The 22,642-nt window shown below is 41.7% G+C and overlaps 2 protein-coding genes across 3 annotated transcripts in view; one reads left to right on the plus strand and one right to left on the minus strand.

Moving 5' to 3' along the window:
* Positions 1 to 12,453: 12,453 nt before the first annotated feature.
* On the minus strand, positions 12,454 to 19,639 carry sf3a3 (splicing factor 3a, subunit 3). Of its 2 annotated transcripts, XM_029513874.1 has the most exons (17): positions 19,411 to 19,639; positions 19,246 to 19,293; positions 18,656 to 18,708; positions 18,364 to 18,469; positions 18,205 to 18,277; positions 17,250 to 17,341; positions 17,075 to 17,157; positions 16,227 to 16,365; positions 16,054 to 16,122; positions 15,889 to 15,956; positions 15,022 to 15,129; positions 14,872 to 14,941; positions 14,604 to 14,768; positions 13,772 to 13,882; positions 12,932 to 13,022; positions 12,801 to 12,856; positions 12,454 to 12,708 (listed from the first exon to the last, which is right to left on the minus strand). In XM_029513874.1, the coding sequence occupies exons 1-17, from the start codon at positions 19,504 to 19,506 to the stop codon at positions 12,631 to 12,633; spliced, it is 1,506 nt and encodes a 501-aa protein (XP_029369734.1). In that variant the 5' UTR covers positions 19,507 to 19,639; the 3' UTR covers positions 12,454 to 12,630. The 2 variants fall into 2 exon arrangements, with proteins under 2 accessions (XP_029369734.1, XP_029369735.1); XM_029513875.1 differs by lacking the exons at positions 18,364 to 18,469; positions 18,656 to 18,708.
* A 1,998-nt stretch (positions 19,640 to 21,637) lies between these two features.
* Positions 21,638 to 22,642, plus strand: part of LOC115050871 (ubiquitin-conjugating enzyme E2 E2-like) — a 68,406-nt gene continuing 67,401 nt past the window's right edge. Inside the window, exon 1 of the mRNA XM_029513991.1 lies at positions 21,638 to 21,772. The gene's annotated coding sequence lies outside the window, so the exon portion shown is untranslated. The remainder of the gene's footprint in view (positions 21,773 to 22,642) is intronic.

Raw genomic sequence — 22,642 nt, forward strand, 5'->3', positions numbered from 1 at the left:
CAAAGCCACATTTGGTGCAGGAAATAAAAGGCAGACTGTATAGCTGGACACAGTGCAAAAAGGGACCCTTGGCAATGTCTCCAGAGGCCACCGCAACTTCCCCCTCTTCAGAGCTGTTCATGGCTTTTTTACCAATTGAAAGGTATGCAAATGTATGAATGAGTGATATTTATGATGAAAAGTCACTTATAGTTTCATTTCTATTTGGATTCATGTAAGTGCTGTCACTGTCTCAGAGCATGAACAATAATAAAATATCAACTATAACAAGCTTCTCTATGAATTAAGTGAATAACTTAAGTGTTAAACAATGAGTTGAATAGTTATGTGATGAACAGTATCTGCAAGTCCAATACCAGCAGGTAGATGATATCAAGACCTGATAATTTTTTTAGTATTCCTCTACATTCATTCACTACCTCACTGTACATGAAAGAGTTGAACTGCAAAGTTTCTTTGAATAAGCATCTATGACATAAACCACAAGCTTCTAGCAGGAAATCATGGCAAAGCAGCACCATCTGCAGGCCCCGATTAATGTAAAGAACTAAGACTACATGAGACCACATGTCTAAATTCATACAGGTTTTGGAAGACTGAGACCATATTTTGGTTTTCCTTAGTATTTGATTTGTTAAAGATCCACTGGGAACTGGGAAGAGTTTATACAGTACTAAAACAGCAAACAGCAATTGTCTATGTGTAGCTATAGTGAATTATTGGTCTGATAGCATGTCCATGCAACATATGTGTGTATGTGAGTCATACATTTATTCATTCATCTTCTGCCACTTATACATTTATGGCTCATGGGGGGTACTGGAGCCAGTCCCAGCTCACACTGGTGAGGTGAGGGTACACCCTGGACAGGTCACCAGTCGATCACAGGGCCAACTCACAGAGACAGACGGAGACCAACAACCACTCACACTCACACTCAGACCTACAGACAATTTAGAGTCACCAGTTAACCCAAATATGATGTCTTTGGACAATTGGAACCAACCAGAATACCTGGAGGAAACCCATGCAGGCACAGGGAGAATGTGCAAACTCCACACAGAAAGGCCCCAGGCCCGTGAATCCACCCCACAACTATCTTGCTCTGAGGAAATGGGCTTAACAGTATGTCCAAGCTGCCCGAGTCCCTCCTTTTAAAAGTTCTTCTTTTTACTGAAGCATGCTAAACTAAACTGATGAAAAACTTAGAACATTATACCTGCAAAACATCAATGTGCTGTACTGTCATTGCTGGCGTGTTAGCTGAGCATTGCTGTGTCTGCAGCATCCAGCTGCCAGCTTGACTGCTGACTTCACTGAAATAGAGACAGCTGGATGAAAAGTCATTTGGCTGAGAGCTAAGCACATCCTCATTTCTGTTTAAGCTCAAAGGAACCCTTTGTCTGAAACCTACTGCATTTACATAATCAGGATTACCACGGTGCATGTAGCAAGCATAAAAGCTGAGTGACACAACTCAGCGTCATAAGGAAGTTACAACTATGGAACAATTCTAAGAAACTGTACTAGATATTGTTTAACCTACAGTCATCGTTTGTTTAAAATAAAATGGTCAAAATGCTTTCCTTAAATGACATTAGCTTACCTAGTTTCATCATTGAACCTGTACAAACACGTCTGCACAATATAAAAGATATGTTATTCTGTTGAGTTGCAAGGTCTCTAAAGAATTGCTGATGCAGGCAGATGAGCTAAATCTTTTTTATCAAGCAGCACAGAAAGGAGAGCTTAAAATCATTGTTCTCAAAAGACTTTGTGGGTATTGTATTTTAAATACTTTCAGTCTAGGCCAACAGTTAGCTCCTTCAGGTGTCATCTGTCATCACAAATAATATCATTTGGTTTTTTTGTTTCTTGTGACAACCAGACTACACCATCAAGCTGTTTTATATATATATATATATATAAATATATAATATATAATATATAAATAAATATATACATTTTCAAGGGATAAAACAGAAGCATGTGACAAAAACACAACACAATTAAAATTCTAATTTATATTTATACAGGCGAGAGATTCAGGAATCATCCTATAGAGATAAAATGAGCAAGCAAAATAAAATAGACCAGGTGAATGCTGCCCTACATGGTACATTCACACGATCACAGAGAATCAAAACATATCAGTGAAAGAGTAGGGCATCATTTACTAGGCAGAGCATTCTCAGCTATGATATGAACCTTCATATCATACCAATATATGAAAAAAAGAGTCCCCATGTTTATGAAAAGCATCATCTTTGCTGTGTAGTTTAAACATCAGATAGTCCAAAGCAACATATTCAAGTGTAACACTTTGTCATTGAACCTTGGATGGAACTTTATCCATTATCCAATTTAAGTGAATACACTTTCGAGCGCAGAAAGTGAGTGTTGCATGTTTTTTTATTTTTAAATTTGTCAGTGACGGACAAATCAGATATGCCAAGTAGCAGATATAAGGGCTCATTATCTCTATTAGTAGATAGAATGTTATTAATTTCCTGCCAAATGACCTCCCGAAAGAAACTGCAGAATTTTTCTACAATACCACAAGCAGTGTGCAAAACTGCAATTTTCTATTTTACACTTGGGGCACATTGGAGATGCATTAGGGTTGAATTTATAACATTGAGAAGGAGAACTATGGGCCCTGTGTAGGAGCTTCAGTTGCAATGCTCTCACTACAAACACTCAGCGTTTTTGCACTCTTCCAAGCGTGACTTCAGCTATCATCTGTTATATTAACATTGAGTTATTTTTCCCATAAAGCTTTCAGAAAATAGGTGTTTGTGGTTCTGTATTCCTTAAGGATATTATAGAATAAGCTAATATACCAGATTTCTGTATAAAGAGCTGCCTTTCTAAATGTGAAATAACTTTGACACTGAAGGATTATGGTATCCTTTGTGATGACATTTCTTACTTGCAGATAATGAAAGAAATTAGGTTATCTAATGTCATATTTCCTTTTCAATTGGCTAAAGGACATCATGGTAGAACCTTCCAATAGTTTATGTAAGGTAGTGAGGTGTGCGAAGGCTTCTTTGGCCCCAGGGCCAAATGGAGTCCCCTACTGGGTTTATAAAAGCGCACCTGATATCCTAAAGTTCTTGTGGAGGCAATTAAGAACAGTTTGGAACAAACAGTCTATTCCCAGAGCATGGCGGAGTTCAGGAGGTGTTCTTATTCCAAAGGAGAAGGAGTCTTCAGACCTAAATCAGTTCCGTATGATCTCTCTCCTGAATGTAGAGGGGAAGATTTTCTTTAGTTTAGTTGCACAGAGACTAGCTAGTTATTTAGAAAGGAATAGCTTAATAGATACTTCAGTTCAGAAGGCAGGAATACCAGGTTTCCCAGGGTGTTTAAAGCACACTAGCATGATTTGGCATCCGATTCAGGCAGCCAAGAGTGAGAAAAGAGACTTGGATGTGATATTCTTGGATTGAGCAAATGCATTTGGGTCAGTGCCACATAGCCTTATTTTGGAGGCGTTTGACTATTTTAGAGTGCCGGGAGTCGTAGTAGAAATAGGTATTATGGCAGGGTGCACAATTTCTCCATTAGCATTCACAATGGCAATTGAGGTGATTATTAGAGCTTCTATTCTAGAGAATAGATAAATCAGGACTTCAAGGAAAGTTGAAGCTGCGGTTTTTGCAGTTTGGATTATTTCCCTGGTCGATGTGGCCTTACATTAGGAAGTGGCTCGGTTTTCCGAGATGTTTAAGCACTGTGGCAAAGGCATACTTCAGCTCCCAGTATGTAGTCTAGCAGAGGAGTTTAATTGTACTAAGGTTAGGACAGAGCTCCTGTTATCTGGGAGTAAAGATGTGGTAGTTAGTAAGGTGATTCCAAACCCAACCAAGGGGAGAAAATGGAATCCAAGAATGGCAGTGCAGGAAGCGAACGACAATCTTAGGCATACAGAGATTGTGGGTAATGTGCAGATAGGCCGGGGAGGTTTGGGGCTTGGCCCAGGAAAATCGGTGTGGAGTAGAGCAGGTCCCAAAGAAAAGAGGAAGCTAGTTGTGGAGCAGGTTTGTAGACAGGAGGGAATATTAAGGAATGCAAGGGCAGTGGCTCAGGCTAAGCAGGGACAGTGGTTGAACTGGGAAGGTGTAGAGAAGAAAAAGATTAGTTGGAAAGAGCTGTGGAGTATGGAGGAAAGTAGTGTTAGATTTTTGATAGGGGCAACATATGATGTATTGCCAACTCCCCAGAACCTAAAACTCTGGGTAAATGGAGACCCGCTATGTTCGTTGTGTTCAGGTACTGCAACTCTAAAGCACATCTTGTCAGGTTGTAAGGTTAGTCTGTCACAATGATGGTATTGTCACGCCAGGTGAAGTGGTGAAGTGCGTTGTAGGGTGAGGACCCAAATGCAGGAGCCGGAGACCAGGCAGGTGACGATGAAAAACACTTTACCCCGCTTTCACTGGTGCAGTTGGTGAGACGTCAGAATAGTTGGCAGTAGTGCTGTTTGAGATAGTTGTCTCTGTGTGAGGAGTGGTGATGGCTGGCATTAGGGGGGTGACCCTGGGACGCCAGTGATCACTGTTTAGCCTCCTGGAGGTGTCGCGAGCCTAACTAGATGAAACACCGGTGTAAGGAGGTTCCCACCTGATGACCCCAAAGACATGTTAGCTATCACTGCTCACTGGCTTAGTTAGATATTGTCTGTAGGGCACATAGGCAAGGCAAAGTTTGTTAATCTGTTGTTAATCACTGAGTTTAGTCCATTTTTTGTTGCACAAGTTTTTGTGTTTACTCTAAATGTAAAGTGGATATTCCTTTATTTGCCCAAATCCAAAAGTTATGACCCATCACTCCAGGAGGGGAATCCGGGTTATTGCATATTGGAGTAAAGACAGAGGTGAATTGAGATCTGCCCTCTAATTCTCTAATGGCATACGTATATATGGTATACGTATTTCCAAATAGACAAAGCCTTCTGGTGACCATTTAAAAGGAAAGGGATATGGAGTTTTAGGTATTTGTTTCAGACTGCCTAGTGGCATTACTTCTGATTTACTGAAACTCATTTTGCAGCCAGAACATCAAGCTGTTTTAAGCTGGGATGAGCAGCATTAGACGTCAGGGCATCTTAATAGTCAAAAGCAGAGATGATGGCTCATTGCACTATGGGGAAAAACATGCCTCATTCTACAAAAGGAAACAAAACATTGCTCAGATCTATGTTGTCTGAACCCTGAGAGATTGCTATTACTCCATGAAACAAGAGCTGCGTGGTGTACTCTGATCTATTATATCTTTGGTATTATCTATTACATAATCTAAACCTTGGAAGTTTCAGGTAGAATACATAGAAATTACAGCTGCATGCAACCCCTGAATATGCCCAAATTCAATAAAATTATATCTTAAAACAGTAACGTCATTGAGCTTTACACAGTTGCTAGTAAAATGAATGTTTCTAACAACGTTAGCTACTAATATTGTCTATTGTCAAGTTATTATTCATTCATTCATCTTCAGCCGCTTATCCGTTTCCGGGTCGCTGGGGTTGCTGGAGTCAATCCGACATTACACTGGGTGAGGACGGGGTCACCCTGGACATGTCAACAGTCCAACACAGGGCCAACACACAGAACAGACAGAGACCAACAAACACTCACACAGACCTATGGACAATTTAGACGGTTTCCTCACTCCACCATCTTTGGATGGTGGGAGGAAACCAGAGTACCTGGAGGAAACCACGCAGGCATGGGGAGGACACAGAAAGGCCCCAGGCCTGGGAATCAAACCCACAACCTTATTGTGGGGCAACAGCACTAACCACTATGCTGCCATGCCTCCCCCATTCAACATTAGTTGCAAAGTCTGGCCATGCAACACCCAAATTCTGGTAACCTGAGGACATTTTTTACAGTTACTTTCCCCTTCAGCATTGCAGCCTGAAAAACAAAGAAAATATTTTTTCTACAAATGAAAGACTACAATGACCACATTGAGTAAACATTTGTCACATTAAGTGCTAAGTTGGGTCATGCAACATTGATTTTCAAGTAAAATTAACATTTTACAACATTAACATACATTTTACAACATAACATTGGGTGTTATGTTTGGCCATGGAACATTGATTTCAGATAAACCTTAAAACTTTAAATTTTAAATCCACATAACACACAAGTCATTCCTATTTGCCATTCCATGACCACAACACTCTTATAGGTCCTGACTACACAGAGCGATTACTGAACCAGAATCCATTCAGGGACTGTAGTCTATCTCATTTAAGATGTTTAATTGATCAAATTTATTTTGTTTTTTCATCTAGAAATATAAAAATATAAAAATCACAATGGTTTAACTGTGGACATCACTGATGACACCAAGGTCGTTCCTCTTTCAGATTTGGAGCTGAGGAATCAAGTTCAAACTCATCTTCATCTCCCGTGTTTTTCCTCATCCTGCTACATTGCTGATCCAAAATTGAACATGTTTGGAGCAGAAGAAGAGTGTTATTCCAGTTCAGCCGGGTCGCCCCATCTTTCACAGCCAGCTGTTCTCACAGAGGCTGTGAACCTCCCAGAGTTCTGGCAGAGTGACCCGGCTTTGTGGTTCCAGCATGTTGAGGTGCGTTTCTATCTCTATAATGTGAACGTTGTTGACGTTGACGTTTATCTGATCTTTTTTTTTTGTTGTTTTCTTCGACTTGTCTGTTATACCCAAACAGATAGCTAGGTCTACAGTTGTTCAAGGAAGTATCATAAACGACAGCACAGGGACACAGTTTATGGAAATGATAGGTTTGAAAATACCCCACATTTTAATGCTGATCTGTTGAACTCTTTTACAGCAAGTGTTTTAAATGTGTTGGATGTCATTGCTCCTGTCAAGGTTAGAATGGTTGAAAGTAGGCAAAAGGAGCCATGGAGTAAAGAAGACTCGATCAGGGCACAGAAAAAGGAATGCTGGAGAGCCAGATGGAAATGACACAAGTCAAAGCTTCAGATTCATTACGAGATTTATAAAGAAAAGCAATGGGTGTTCAACCAGACCTTACGTAGAACGAAGGAGAGTTATTTTTCAAAAATCATCACAAACTGCAGTAACAACTCTCATGCCCTGTTTGCCACTGACAAACAAACCCTCCAGTTTCACTGCCCTTAGACCTAATATCTACATATAAGTGTGAGTTTGCAATATTCTTTAACGACAAAGTTAAAGGAATTAAAAAGGCAATAACTTCTCCAACACAAAAAGCTACCCTACACACTACATACACTTAGAACTGACACATTTCACACCTGTCACTGACAAAACAGAGATCATCTGCAGTCCATCAAGGTGCTACCCTGATAGATTTCTAAAGTCTTTGATGAGTAGTCTGTTGCCAAAACTTGCCCAACTAGTCAACATCTCATTTAAGACTGGAACATTTCCAAAGGCCTTAAAAATAGCTGTCATCAAGCCTCTTCTAAAGAAGAGCAGTCTTGATGCCACAGAACTGAGCAACTATCGGCCATATCAAACCTACCATTCTTAGGCAAAGTCCTGGAAAACACCAACAATTTACTGACTTTCTCCTGTCCAATAGTGTTTTTGATACTTTCCAATCAGGCTTTAGGCCCCACCATAGCACTGAGTCGGGTCTGCTCGAGGTGACTAATGATATCCGCCTGAACACAGACGCAGGCAAAATCTCAGTCTTAGTTCTGCTCGACCTGAGTGCTGCCTTTGACATAGTTGACCATTACTACAGAGGTTAGAAAACTGGGTGGGAATCTCTGGTACTGCTCTAAACTGGTTTAAGTCCCATCTCAAGGACAGGAAGTACTTTGTTGAAATTGGCTACTGTGTCTCAGACCAAATGGCTATGACATGTGGGGTTCCCCAGGGGTCAATTCTGAGACACCTTTTGTTTACATGCTTCCATTAGGCCAGCTAACATGCAGTCATAATGTGTCCTACCACAACTGTGCAGATGACACTCAGATCTAGGTGAACATGGGCCTATAGATACACTGCACTCATCGAACAGATCAGTGTGTGGATACAAAACAATTTTCTCCAGTTAAACTCAGACAAAACTGAAGTAATTGTCTGTGGCCCACAAGAAACAAAGAAAAAGAGTTATCAGTCACCTCAAGACTCTCTCTCTAAATCCTAACAATCAGGTTAGATATCTAGGGGCAATTTTATACCTGAACTTTAACAGCCACATTAAATCAATAACATCAGCAGCTTTTTGTCATCTAAAAAACATTGCCAGAATCAAAGGAATCGTGTCTAAACAGATTTGTAGAGACTAATCCATGCTGTAAAACACCTGGGTACAAATTGTGCTCTATAAATAAACTTGCCTTGCCTTGCCTTGCTTTGAGGTGCTGTTCTACCTGCGTGGAATCACCATGGATGACTCCAGATACTATCCAGATCTCATGGACAATATACCATCGCTGCTAGGCTTGGACGAAGGTGGGTTCCTTTGACTGCACGCTTTCCTTTGCCAGCTTGCGTCTCCTCTGCATGTGGCTTTGGCTTACTCCTCGTGTCTGGCTGCTGGAGACCGCCGAGGTTGGGCTGAGGAGGCAGATCGGGTTCTGCTGGCTACTAGTCAGTGGCATTCAAAAAATGCAGTCAGCAAAGTGCTCTTACCTGCAGTCACAGATAGCAAGAGGTTTACAGAAAGCAGCAGCTCAGTACAGTAACGTTAATATCATCAATCAAGAAACGCCAGTTGCGGGTCGGGAGTGAAGAAAGAGAACTATCAGTGAGTGAGCAAGTCTAAACTTCTAAATGAGTGGAAAGTGTGTAGATTCAGTAAACTTTAATGTCTGTTTTTAAGTGCCAAATTTTATTACTGTGCTAACATTAGCTGGAGCTATTTGCTATTTAACGAGCTCTTTGACATGATAAATCTAATTACTTAGCTAACGTTAGCTGGAGCCACATACTATTTTCTTTTTAACATGATAAATTCTGTTACTTAGCAAACATTAGCTCATGATATATGCTATTTAACTTTCTTTTTGACATGATAAATTCTGGCACTAATGTTATATGTTATATTTATCCTGAATTTCACTATGGCTTTTGGTTTTGCTGTGCCACCCCATGATTTTCAGTGGCCACATCTGGCCACCCATATGTGTGTGGCATCGGAGTCTTTGCAGCTGATGATGGTTCATGCGAACACAGCCGTGGTGGCTGGAGTGACTGTCCGGAGATGGCGCAGGAGAGAGCCTCTGTTTCTTCCATCAGTGGTTCGGCAGTAAGATGAGATGCTGCATCCCTCCATACACGGTTGAGGCACTGGCAAACTCTGGGCCAGTGCTCAGTAGCAACTGTGGAGAGACTAGTGGACATAGTGCGCTGCTCTTCATTAAGAAATCAATATCAGCAAGACGTCTTCTGGTGGACTCTGTAATGTCAGAGGTAATGTAAGTCAATCTGTAATTCCTATTACAGATTTTCTGTGTGCTAATGGTATGCTTGTTGACAGATTTTTACTGACTATGCCTGCCTTTTCCACCGCGGTTATTAGACATGGTGTAGAACATTTCATTCCCACTCTGGGACGGCCAGTTTTCAAATTACTACATCTAAGGAGGAGTTCGCCACCATGGAGTGTCTGGGTATAGTGACGCATTCCAACAGCCCGTGGGTCTTCACATGGCCTTCACATGGTTCCCAAGGCAGATGGGTTGTGGTGACTCTTGCCACCTGAACAGCGTCACTGCAAATGACTGCTGTCCCATACCACACATCCAGGACTTTTCCATTTACCTCGCAGATACCACTATTTCCACTAAGGTGGACCTGGTGTACAGCTATCATCAGGTTCCTGTGTGCGCAGAGAACGTGCCCAAGACCGCAGTGTTCACCCCATTTGGGGTTTTTGAGTTCATGCGCATGCCTTTTGGCTTAAAGTAGGAAGCACAAACCTTTCAGAGGCTGATGGACATGGTGTTGCATGACCTTGCTTTCATGTTTGATTATCTCAATGACGTATTAGTGGCCAGTCCGTCAGCTGAGGAGCACCTGGCGCACCTGAAACAGGTTTGCACTGTCTGATAGTCAACCTGGACAAGTGTCAGTTTGGACTGCCGGTGATTGACTTCTTGGGTCACTGCATTTTGCATCAAGATGCGGTCTACCTTCTACAGTGCAACTGGTGGCGGAATTTCCCCGCTCAGTTTCTGTTAAGGCATTGCAGGAATTCTTGGGCATGTTAAATTTTTATAACCCCTTCCTCCCTTGCACTGCCCACCTCCTACAGCCACTTTACGAAGCCTTGCAGCTGAAGAAGGCCTGTCGACTGGACTCATGAATGAATCCAGGCCTTTCACGGAGCTAAGTGCACCTAGCTTTAACAACCAATGCGTCTGATGTAGCTGTGGGTGCATTGGTTGAACACTTGTTTTTCTTAGCCACAAACTGCACAATAGTGAGCACAAGCACAGCATTTTTGACCAGGAATTGCTGGCACTGTACCTGGCAACCTGTAATTTCTGCTTCTTGCTGGAGGGTTGCTCCTTCACAGTTTATGGGGATCATAAACCACCGACTTTCACCATATCCAAGGTGACTGGACAAGGTGACAGTGCCACCCCTGAGTTCACGATGGATATTCAGCATGTAGCCAGGAAGTCCAACCCTGTTGCTGATTGTTTGTGTGCCCTGTGCACGTTGGGGCGGATTTCTCTGCTGTAGCGGCCCAGACGTCCTCGTCCTTTGGTCAACACTTACCAACCTCAAGCTAGAAGATGCTGTGATGCAGGAAGGCAGTCCTGCCCTCCTCTCTGATGTCTCCACCAGCCATCTCTGTAATCATTAATAGCCTACATGTGTCTAAAGGAAAAGAAAATTCAATAGGACACTTGGAGAAAAATGTCACACGGAAGGGCTGCAGGTTAGTGTGGGCTATTGAGTCGCAAAAGTCACAATGAGTATATTTATAACAAGATTCACAAAAGTTAGTAATGTTACTTGATGTTTTTTAATTAGAACATTTAAGCATCGTGAATTTCATTATCATTTTGTTAGGGTGGTGGGGGGAGGTGGGGTTTGAAAATTCCTCCTCATCCAAAGGGGGGAATGACTGAAAAAGGTTGAGAATCATTATCTTAACAGAAAGTGTTCTATGATCATGGAATGAATGAAGACATTTATATATTGACTTTTGAGGGAATGTAACCCGAGTTCCATTTCCCTTTTTAATGCTCTGCTAGAGTAAGACATGACAGATCTGTGCCTGTCTAACATCAAAAATATCTAATATTGTTCATGTGCAGACTGTTTACAACAAATTACAGCCATTATTGTTGACTATGTTATTGTTGAGTCTCACCAGGCAGGAAAAAGTCTCCTCATTGTGAGAAGTCTATGCTTGCAAATGAGAAGTGATCAATTAGTTATGCCACAGAAACAGGCAAAATCAGAGTCAGGAAGGGTCATACAATTCATTTAGCTGTTTTTTCACCAGAAAACAAATTGAATATTAACCCCAGCCGCAAAGCTGTTGTGGGAGCAGGCACTGAGCCAGTTATCACAGCTGCAGTGCATCGTGATCAACAGTATGACACAGATACTTGACAATTTGGATATACAAAGTAAGTACTTAGTTTTACTCGCACAAACATTTAAATTAAGAGTTTTGCCATGATTAGTGTATGAATTTGTGAGTTATGGTGGAAATTTGATGAAAACTCTTCAAACCATTTGGTGTTTATAACCAAAACCATGAATTGTGAGGCCACATGAACCTTGTACTATGGGTTTTGGCCTCCAGCCCACCAAAGTCTAATCTCACCACTGATTTCGGATGAATGTTTGAACTAAGTTACTTCATGGTGTTACTGAGATCATAATGTACAAACAAGAATGGAAGAAAAACCTGAAATCATAAAGCTTCTGATTCTGGTCATCAAGACAAAATGTTCAGTCCTTGGTTCACATGTTCCTCCTTCCCTGAACCACTTCTGGTAGGTCATGACCTCTGCAGAGCAGGATCATCCCACACTGCAATGTTGGAGATGCTCTCTGTCAGCTGAACATCACAGTTAAGCTCTTGTCGTCACACCAGATAATTTTCACAGCACATCAACTTCAGACCACACCAGATAATACACACATGAGCATATGTAAACCTAATGGTGCATTATTGGGCACAGTGCATCAAATTAAAATGTGGTAATTAAATTTTTATTAATAAGGAAAAAATCTACTTTAGCATACAGTTGTAAAACATTGAAGGGGTCAAGTCGCTTTCTGAATAAATTTTGTGCATAAGACAATAATACACATTTATTGCAAATATGACTCGATACATTTTAATGTATTCCTGAAGCAGTTAATGCCACAGTAAAATCAGCTCTGAACTAGAATGTGAGTGGCACAGATAAATCAGACTTACTCCAATTTGTGCAGAAATGCTGAAGAACAGTCTGATAATAAGCCCATATTCAAGAGAAAAGCAAGCAGTCAAAGGTACTGCGTTTATTATGAGTCAATGTTCACCACATTACAAAGTTATCAAAGGGAGGAATGGAGAATGGAACATCGAGTAAAACATCTCTACTAACAAATTAAGATAAAAAAAAAAAGAGCAGGACTCTGAAGTTACACCTTTCCATTCTCTTTGCATCTTTACAACAAGCCTTGTCTCTTCAGATCCTCATACGTCTTCTTGTTGACCACGTTCCCACTTGAGTCCTCGTACTCTTCCTAAAAAAACATACACAAGCCCTGGAGTAAACCGTGCTCTTTGTCGTTGAGAAGTTTAATTTTTCCAGCTGATTCCAATAAAGTGGACTCACCTCTGTGTCAGGCTGCCACCGCTCTAAGGCCTTCTGGGACTTCAGCTTAGCCCACACTAAAACGAAAAACAAGTCATTAAAACAAGCTCCAAGTCTTTCAAAACAAGATATATGGGATCGGACAAACTTACAAGAGACAGCGTCTTCGATCTGAGTCACGTTGGCGAAGTGGGCCGTATTGGGGATTCCAAGACAGCGCATTCCGTGAGCGTGCCTCCATTCCTTAACACAGCAAAACAAAAATTACGTGCCAGACTTCAACATGAAGCACCTGCTTATATTGCTTAAGCCGTTTCATAAAATCTGATCCTGATCTAATCACATGGTTTAAGTGAGCAGCTCTTCACCAGCACCAACTGCCATCAATCAGCTAGGTTTTGGGCTTGAGACTACCTCTGTCTACACTTTACAGACCCAGGCCTATGTCCACTTTTATAAATAGTCTGTGAGAACTACTTAAAAATGTATAAAGCAACTCAATTTTATGTGACACACTATAGTGGTGCAGTAGGGATGCTACTGATAAATTAACACATTTCAAGCTGGTCCAGGCTCCACCTCTTCTTCATAGTCACTAGCTGAGAATGATTTTGGATCCCAAACAAAGCACCATCAACCCTAAGCACCTGAGCACAGTTCATCTGATGTTTTTTTAATGTTTTGCAAATCTTGGCCACCTCCTGGTGTATAAGTAACAGGATTTTTTTTTGCCATTGGCCAATTATTCTATGGAAGTTTCTGCTGCCGTTAATGTTTCCATTGTTTGTATACTGTGTGTATCCTGATTTTTTTCCTGATGTGTGTTCTTAAACCTATCTCCTCATTTCCTAGAGCTGTGGAGAATATCAAAAGGACATCAACGTTAGCACATAAGAGAAACTGCCCATGGCAGGCAGACTGCTTGTCACTCCTCATCCCTCATGTCTATATGGAAAGCCTGACCGATTGAGCCTATGATAAAAACATCATACCGCAAAGTGTCTCTGGAAGGCCTTGGGTCCTCGGTAGGTGTAGTTTCCACAGATCTCGCAGTTGTAGTTGATGTTCAGTCCATGAAGTTTATAGAGCCAGTATGGGATTGGCTGGTGGGAATTAAACAAGTGAGTTAAAAACTGATCAGAATGTATCAGCACAGCAAAGCAGGATCAAGGTGTTTACAGAGTCTGTTTAAATATACGGTTAAAACATTCCAACCCACAAGAGGATTTGGTTTTAAAGACATTTATGTAAAGATCTATGTAAAGTGATACAGCAAGAGGACTGAAACTGGATTCAGACAGATCTGGAGTCAAGCACATGATAAATGTCCGTGTCTTTCAAATTCTGTGTCCTGGTTTTTCAAGCAGCTTTTCTGTGATGAATGTGCAGCCTCTCAATTACATTATACTGAAGAGCATTGACACCTCATCACATGCAAGAACACACCAACTGTACATATTATTTTATTATCACAAATTATTTTCATATCCACTTTTCCCACTGTCACACAAATGAAAGACTATCTCATTTTATCTTCTATCTTTATCTCTATGACATTATTGGGACATTATTAGGTTCCTGTTCTCTTAAGATGGGTCATCCTACCTCTTGTTTCTAAAAGCTGTAAAGGGCCCCCTTGGAGCAACTGCCGCATTTCATTTGATCCTATCAACTACACTGTGACATTGAGCTGGAATGCCTATACTTTGAAACAAACTAAAGCCAAATCTCTCCAATATAACATCAGTCACTTTCGGGGTTTTATCATTTTTATTTTGGATACGTGTTAATTTGTACACAACATTTTAAACATTTTGTCTTTACCTTGCCGTCCCAGCCTAGTGGCAGGTTCTTGGGGTTGTAGATGATTTCATTGTCTTCATCTTCACTCTCACTCTCGCTGAGCTGCTCTTCCTCCTCTTCCTCACGCTCCTCTCCAGTCCTGGCCTGCTTCCTCTGCACGTTCTCATGTGTCAGCTGCCTCTGCTCCTGGAACCACCGACAAAGAGTGTCAGCTTTGGTGACACCATCCTCACCATGTTGTCTCTGACCTGTTTTTTGAATAAAGTCCACCTGGAGATGCTTGACTCACCCCCAGGATCTCAACATATTCATACACTTGAGCTTCCAGGAAGCCGATTTCCTTGTTACGTTCTGTGTCTCTGGATCAAAGTAATGAATGAAAATAGTTATGAGTTTTATAACGCGTAGTGAGTTAGTGTCAGTTTTTACAGCCACTTACTTTTTAGGGCCTTTGGCTTTGGGATTCTTGGCAAACAGTGAAGGATCCAGTGATTCCAGGGATTTTCCTTTAGTGCTGAAGAGTCTTTGCGCTCTCTCCTCCAAAGTCCTACACATACATCAGCCAAGTTAGACTACACAAGTTAGTAGTTAGCATGTTCTCTATACAACATGATGACAATGATGCAAAGTGATAGCTATGTTATAATTTGCTAACAGCCCGAGGGACTTTCAAACAGTAATCCCTCAATGCGTGCAGCTGACTGCAAAAAAGGTCATACATACCCCTATTCCTTATAGGGGTATGTATGTATATACAGCCATAATATATGGCAGGTTAACATCTGCTTTTAAGATCAAATCAAATCTATTCGTATAGCACCAAATCATAACAAAGTTACATCAAGGCACTTTACATATAGAGCAGGTCTAGACCAAACTCTTTATAAAATTATTTAAAGAGACCCAACAGATCCCCCGATGAGCAAGCACTTGGCCACAGTGGCAAGGAAAACCTTCCTTCATTGCTTTCATCATTCAAGAAAGATAAAACAGTGTCATGTGCAGACGTATATGGACCAGTGCATCAACTGTTACTGTAAGGGATAACAGAGGCAAGTTAATAAGCAAAAAACATGAACTGATCGTGTCTGTACAGGAAGCCATTTTAGGTAAAATGGGAGGAGAAGAGCTTCTTCCAGGACAATAGATCAGGATCAAGGTTATGCTACTGAGAGAAAAAGTCATAAAGAGGCCAAACGGAGCTAGCTTGTTAGTTAGTTGCCTCTTTTCCCCTGATCCACTGGAAAGTTAAACACTGAGGAAGGAAGACACAGGACTCTCATTCCTGCTTTAAAAGCAAGCCCACCCTCCACACTTCAGTCCCAATGCCATGAGAGCAGACTTCAGTCTGTCCAGACCCAGTGAGGCCAACTCCTGTAAAGCATAAGCAGAAGTGTGAATAAGTTACTGTTAATATTCGAAGATAAACCTTCAATCAACACATGAATTTGTTTTCTTTTGTTTTTTTTACCTCCCAGGAAGAAAAGGCAGATAGGTCCAGGTGAGCTCCAGCATGCGTTAGAGCACTGCTCGTCTCTTTCTGTGTCCAAACACCCAGATTAAGACACAAGCATTAGGTCAAGGAGGCTGAATGATCACAATAAAGGGGAGATGACATGTATAGACAGCATGAGGAGAACTTACAGGCCACCCTGGAAAAGTCCCGTTTTCCCACTTTTTCTCAAACTCTGTCAGCACTTTGCCATAGAGCTCGTTCTGGTCCAGCAGAGGTTTGACTCGGTCTGTGTAGTCCTGCAGGTACTCCAGCAGCATCTCCAAATACCTGCACGCAGATGCACACACACACATGTTGGTGTTACACAAATCCACACCTAATCCATTTCCTACTGAACAGGAGCTATATATTAAACCCTTTCATCTTCTTAAGCTAATTCATTGCAGCTCACTTTGCCAAGAGGCAAAGCAGCAAAGTCCAGACCTCCCTCTGTCTAGCAAAGCTTTCCAGCTCCTCCTAGGGGATACAACAATGCCCCTGGGGTAAATAGGATAGGTAGTCCCTCCGGTGAGCTGTGACTCTACCCAAAGGTCTCTGCACAGGTGGACATGTGCAGAAAGCGTCAGAGTAAAGCACCTGAAAGGCAACCTTACCAGATGTTCAAACCACCTAAACTGACTCCTTTTAGTGTGAATATTCTCCAGATGTTCAAGTTCTTCACTTTGACGAGAAAACCTATTATAGCCACTTATAACTACCATCTCCTTCTTTCACTCCTGTCCTCAAGATCATGACCATAGCTGGGGGTTGGAACAAACACTGACTGGCAAGTCGAGAGCATCTTCTCCCCAACTAGTCCATATTACTGCTAATGCCAGCCAGAGGGTTTGTCAATCTCCTGCTGTTTTGTTGAACCAAACCCTAAGATGCTTGAAATTCCCTTGGGTTGTTGCTTGCCCCCTACCCAGGGGAGTGCACCAACATTTTAACACACTGACTGGCGGATACTTTTTTATTTCACATATCATGTGCTTACCTCTTGTACTCAGCATTTTTCCTGTCCTTGGGGATGTCGAACAACTGGTCAAATGAGGACAAGTAAGTGATGTACTCAGGTTTCTGGAGGAAGAGATCAGGTGGAGATTTGTTGAGGACATCAAGGTTAAGTCAGAAGGTGAAGAATGAATTCTACAGAGCAGAGTGAGCCTGACCTCAGCTCCTTTCAGGTTGATATACTTCAGGTAGCAGTCATGGAGATCAAGGTAACGGCCATAGCCTTCCTCATCAGTGAACTCCACCAAGTCTGTGAACCCACACATATTTCATTATAGTATCTATTACAACTTACCTCACACACCCAGTTTGCTAAGCATGTAGCTTGAACAGGAGAACACTTTTTTCTTTTTTATAGTCAGCTTGTATTTTTAATGTAAATATCATTGAAATGGGCTTTTCATGGTGATTTTCCTTTTTGGTATGAACATTATTACTTTTGACTAAAACAAGATAAGAATTGTGTCAATATAATAAAAAATATATATACATCCAAGTGCTATATTGAAATCACTGGACTTCAATTCCCTATATTAAAAAAAAAAAAAAGTAAAATGTAACACTACAGACTATAGAAAATATTACATGTTATGGTTTTAGATTTTCTATTTATATTTTGGTTACAGAATTTTAATTCTGGGAAAAATATTGACCAATACATTTTGTGAACTCTGCTTGGCCCCACATAATTTCATGCGATGAAATTATATCATTATCATCTACAGTTTGTGTAACAGAGTTTCTCACAGCAAGTAATTTAGTTACAGTTAGAGATTCGAGTTCCATGTTTTCTTCACCACTGGTAGTCTGATAAGACCCAATCCAATTATTGTTGTTTCCAACAGTTTCAGTTTTTGTTCATCCAGACGACAACATTATGCTAGAGTTCTACAGTACTACCCAAACTGTTTAGACCTTGGTGCAATTTTTACGAATTAAGACAAATATTAATTAATTTCATTATAATTTTTATGTATTACTGTATTAATTTATTTACAACATCACAAACTTTTTCTCTGTCATTATCCACAACATGCAGCAGATAGATTTGCTAGGTTAGTGATACTCTGTGAGAGAAGCTACTAAATTGAATTCAATTTAAACTTAACTTACTCTGAGCCTCCTCGCTGGGATTGTCTCTGGCTTTCATCAGCTCTTCAAACTCTGCAGACATTGGAATGGAAATCTATAAGAAATACAAAAGGCATTGTTAATATTCTTCTTCAAAAGGGATTGTAAAATATATCATTTGAAAACTGACAGGTTATTTACCTCATTTGGATGCTTTCTATGAAATTCCTTTATCTGTTTCAATCTGTTGTAGAACTCTGCAAACTCATTTGGCCCTGAGATGGCGGCAAGTTCGTCTTTCCTCATTCTGTCCACAAGGAACAGTCCAACAGGTTATGTGACTATTTAAATTAAAACAATCCACAATAATAACAGGCAGGGTATTTTAATAACTCAAAATAACATCTGCAATTTGGAAAGGGTCCTTTACCACAAATCTGAAGTGAAAGCGAGTAGAACATTTTCAGCTGAAACAGCCGAATCACATACTTACCCATCTTTGTCATCATAGGAATCTCTGAGATTTGCACTCACTTCCATATACCTCTGTCAATGATAAGAATACTGTCAGGCCATCATTGTGCTCATGCGAAACTACACATATCATATGACTAACTGTAATAGGACCTGCTTTAATCCCCATTATAGATGTTTCATCAAAGTCTTCTGAGCACCTTCTCTTCAACCATCATTTAAAAGCAGTACACTGATCATTTGCAAAAAACAAATTTATACCCTGAACTAAAAATCACCAACAAAAATAATTGTTTTTAGCCGGTTGTTAATGTGAACTAAATTCAGTGGACCAATACGTTTGAACATAGCTGAATGGTGGGTCAGCTGCGTGCCAGTTATGCCACTCAGGTTCAAACTACACTACCTGTAACGCTTTCAGTGAGGTCATTGCCAGCATAGTGTGAGATTTTACGTTTAAAGGTGCGTTTTGATCAGTTACAGTGGGACTGTCTTCTCACTGAAGGAATGGCTTGTTTATATTAACAGAGAAACGATAACCTATGCAGATCAGAGTTGATGCTAGCATTAGCTAGATACTGTTAGACACAAAGCAAAAGCTGTTCTTACATCCAACATTGCTCGTGTTCGGTGGTCGGAGTTAATCTGGTCTCGCAGCTAAAAGAAAACGAAACAAGGTCCAAATTACAACATTAGTTAGGTCTCAAGACATTTCTTGTTTTCTGTTGCTTGGTTAGCAATTGTGCTAATGCTACCGTAAAGCAGTCATCTTACCGTGGACTTCTTGTGTAGCATTTCTTTTGTTTTAGCGTCCATTAGGCGCTCTTTCTCTTCGTGGTAGCGACGCTGTTGCTCTAATATCGTCTCCATTGTTTAATAAACGAGACAAACTTTTGCCAAATAGAAGACAGCGCTGCTGGTTAGTCCTACGAAATAATGAAAGAAACCGTTTCCCCCACCGCCGCCTGCGGTAAGTTTGATTTCAATGGCGCATGTCGAGGAGCTAGCGTCCGTCACTGTAGACTGAGTAGGGAAACAAGGGCCACAGCAAAGAGTTCCGCGTTGGTGACCAGACTAAGAACAAATGATGGGATTTCTAAAATGTCAAATAATTCAGCTACACGAAAAACAATCCAAAAAATTACACAATTTGTATCTTAAAACTATTGATTATAGATAATCACAACTTGTCTTTATGGCTTTTAAGTGTTCACTGTTCATTTTAAATATATTAACAAGCGCTAACTAGTGTTTTTGATGAACGGAATGGTGGTGTGAATATCTAATCCAGGTCAGTTAAAGACACTCTGTTCCTGGCTCAAAGTCGTTCAAATGTAGCCTGAAGCCGTAGTACATACACTCAAGCAAGTTTTATTGGCAGCCAACGTGTTATTATTCTCTTTGTGCTTCCTTTGTAGTCCACTCTGTCATCAAAGTCTGCCATTGCGGTTCAGACAGCACGCAGTGAGGCGTGCACTCGCGTGGGAGCGCGCGCATCGGTGGTCTGATTGGTCAAGTTTCGGTAAGAAAGAAAAGACCGGAAGTGTCAATTATCGGCCTGAAAATAAAATACTTGCAGATATTACAATTGTAATGGTCAGTAACAAGCCATCGGGCCAGAATATCTGCACAGCGGTTAGCGCTGTTGCCCTACAATAAGAGGGTCGCAGGTTCGGGTCCCGGCGTGGGGCCTTTCTGTGTGGAGTTTGCATGTTCTCCCTGTGCCTGCGTGGGTTTCCTCCCACCGTCCAAAGACATCGTGCTTGGGTTAGTTGGTGACTCTCAATTGTCCGTAGGTATGAGTGGTTGCTGGTCTCTGTGTGATCCTCCCGCAACCCGGAAACGGATAAGTGGAAAAAAATGAATGGATAACAGGTTATATGATAATGTTCTGTTTTGTGGTAAGAATTTGTGTGTCACCCAAATATGCAACTTTTAAGTTAAAATCTTATGCATTACTTTTTCTCTTAAAATTAGTTAAATCTGAACTGAAACTAATTAAATAAGAAGGAGAGAAGCTCAGAGCAGATATGCCCCCTTGACCCTAATGTTAACAAACAGCAAATTGGACTTTGTCATCTCAGGAGTGGCCCATTTTACAGCAGAGCTCACATAGTGTGCAAAGTGTGAAGAGGCCTGTCTTCTTCTGTATGAAGGCATCAAATAGAGGTGAAAGGATGGTGCTTCATCACAATGTCCTAGCTAACTGATGTGGACAGAGGTTGCTCTGAACAAAAACATCACCAGCAATGTGCATACCAATCCAGCCTTGATAAACACCAGATCCTGTGAGACCACCCAGCATCACAGGTCCCACTCTCCTGAAAACAATCAGAACCTGGTCTGTCCTGTGGACCCTTTGCAAAGGGGCTTGATCATTGTATGGCTGTTAGCTGTTATAGGCCCTATTCATCATAGTCAGCTGTAATTGTTGTCACGAACACCTCCAAACTGGACACAGTATCAGCACGATCAAACAATCCTTGCAGAAACACCCTGCAATAAGAATTAACAAGGGCAAATGGCGCTGGCTTTGCATTGGTTGGCAAACACACACACACACACACACACACACACACACACACACACACATGCATCCAATAAGACCTTAAAATGAAGGGGGACACAAGCATTTTGGTAATGGTGATCACATAAAATGGCATGTCTATCTTCTCTTCCTCTTAACTGCCAGATCAGGATGTGCCACTCGACAACTGGGTATGCATGGCATTTTAGATTAGACTTTTGCACTCATTAGAAATTGTAGGGTGTGGCACTATATAAATAAATGTAATTTGATTTGATTGTAAACTGACCAGGCTTTAACTAACATGACAATACCCTTACACATATGTTATTTGAATTTCTTAACTATACAGCAAATAAAATCGGCTCCCATCTCAAACTAAAGCGTAACTTCGCGGTCACTCGGGCTTTTATTTTGCCCACCTGGACCGGATGTGGTGTCTTTCCGTAAGTCAGGCTAACTCTCTCGCCTCGACACATTCTCGAGCTTGTGGGTGAAGGCGACGGACTGTGCGCGGCGGACAGACTGGGGTTAACGGAGCACGGAAACAACACCGCGGACATTACAACACCTTCCTCCTGCCGCCGTGCCGCCAGCCCGCATACAAAGGTGAGTCAGACGGCTCCCCGCTTTAAAGCCGGCCACCGAACCCCCAAGGCTCCCGACGGGGTAGAGCTTTATTGCATTGTCTCCTACTGAGAGGAGGAGAAGGAGGCGGCGGCGGCGGCGGTGGTGGCAGTAGGGATGGTTGGGGAGAGACATGCAGAAGAACAAGAAGAAGAGAGGGACAGAGACGCACACGAGAGAGAGAGCGAGCGAGAGAGGGAGAGGGAGAGGGAGAGGGGGTGGGGGGCATTCTGTCTTTTGTGCTGGAGCAGATTTCTCACGTATCATTGAGAGCTTGGTGTGTGCGATGAAAATGTCTCACACCGAGGCTGTCTTCATGTTAACTCGTATTACATGAAGCCATCGGGACCGGGTCGATAAGTGTCCGCGGGGGGGGGCACAGTCTGCCCGCCCGGGCCTGTCTTTTCCGTTTTTCACGGGCTGGAGAGAACGCCCCCTCCGCAAAACGAACTCGCTTCAAAATAGCATCAATTTGAAATGGACTATGGTCTCTAACCGTGTAAAGATTTTCCAACAGTGCTTTAAAGGAGCACCGAGCATCACCAGTAGCCCCCCTTTAATTCGGCATCTACTCAACCCACCGAGCAGTCCAGCTCAACGGCAACCAAGAGCTCCCCAGGTAGTCGCTGAGCCTCCCCTGTTCTCACCCATGAGCTTAACCACGGACAGAAGTTGTATTTTCAAAGTACTTGAATTTACAAGTGGTTTTAAAGTGAGGCAAATGTTCCCACGCTTGTGCCTTAAAGTAAGGCAGCGTTGAGCTCGGTGGCCGGTGTTTGAATGGAATTGGAACATGTTTTTGCATGGACTGCGGCTTCTCCTTAGGGGTGTTATTTTCTCGGTGAGCTCAGT

Source organism: Echeneis naucrates, chromosome 11, assembly GCF_900963305.1.
Source record: "Echeneis naucrates chromosome 11, fEcheNa1.1, whole genome shotgun sequence".
In the NCBI taxonomy this organism is placed as follows: Eukaryota; Metazoa; Chordata; class Actinopteri; order Carangiformes; family Echeneidae; genus Echeneis; species Echeneis naucrates.

Excerpts from the sequence above, each read along its gene's own strand:
- sf3a3 (XM_029513874.1), bottom strand. The coding sequence starts at position 19,506 with ATGGAGACGATATTAGAGCAACAGCGTCGCTACCACGAAGAGAAAGAG. Across the intron at positions 16,123-16,226 it reads GGACTTTTCCAGGGTGGCCT|AAAGAGACGAGCAGTGCTCT; the intron begins GTAAGTTCTCCT and ends GTTTGGACACAG. Across the intron at positions 12,709-12,800 it reads GGTGGCAGCCTGACACAGAG|GAAGAGTACGAGGACTCAAG; the intron begins GTGAGTCCACTT and ends ATGTTTTTTTAG.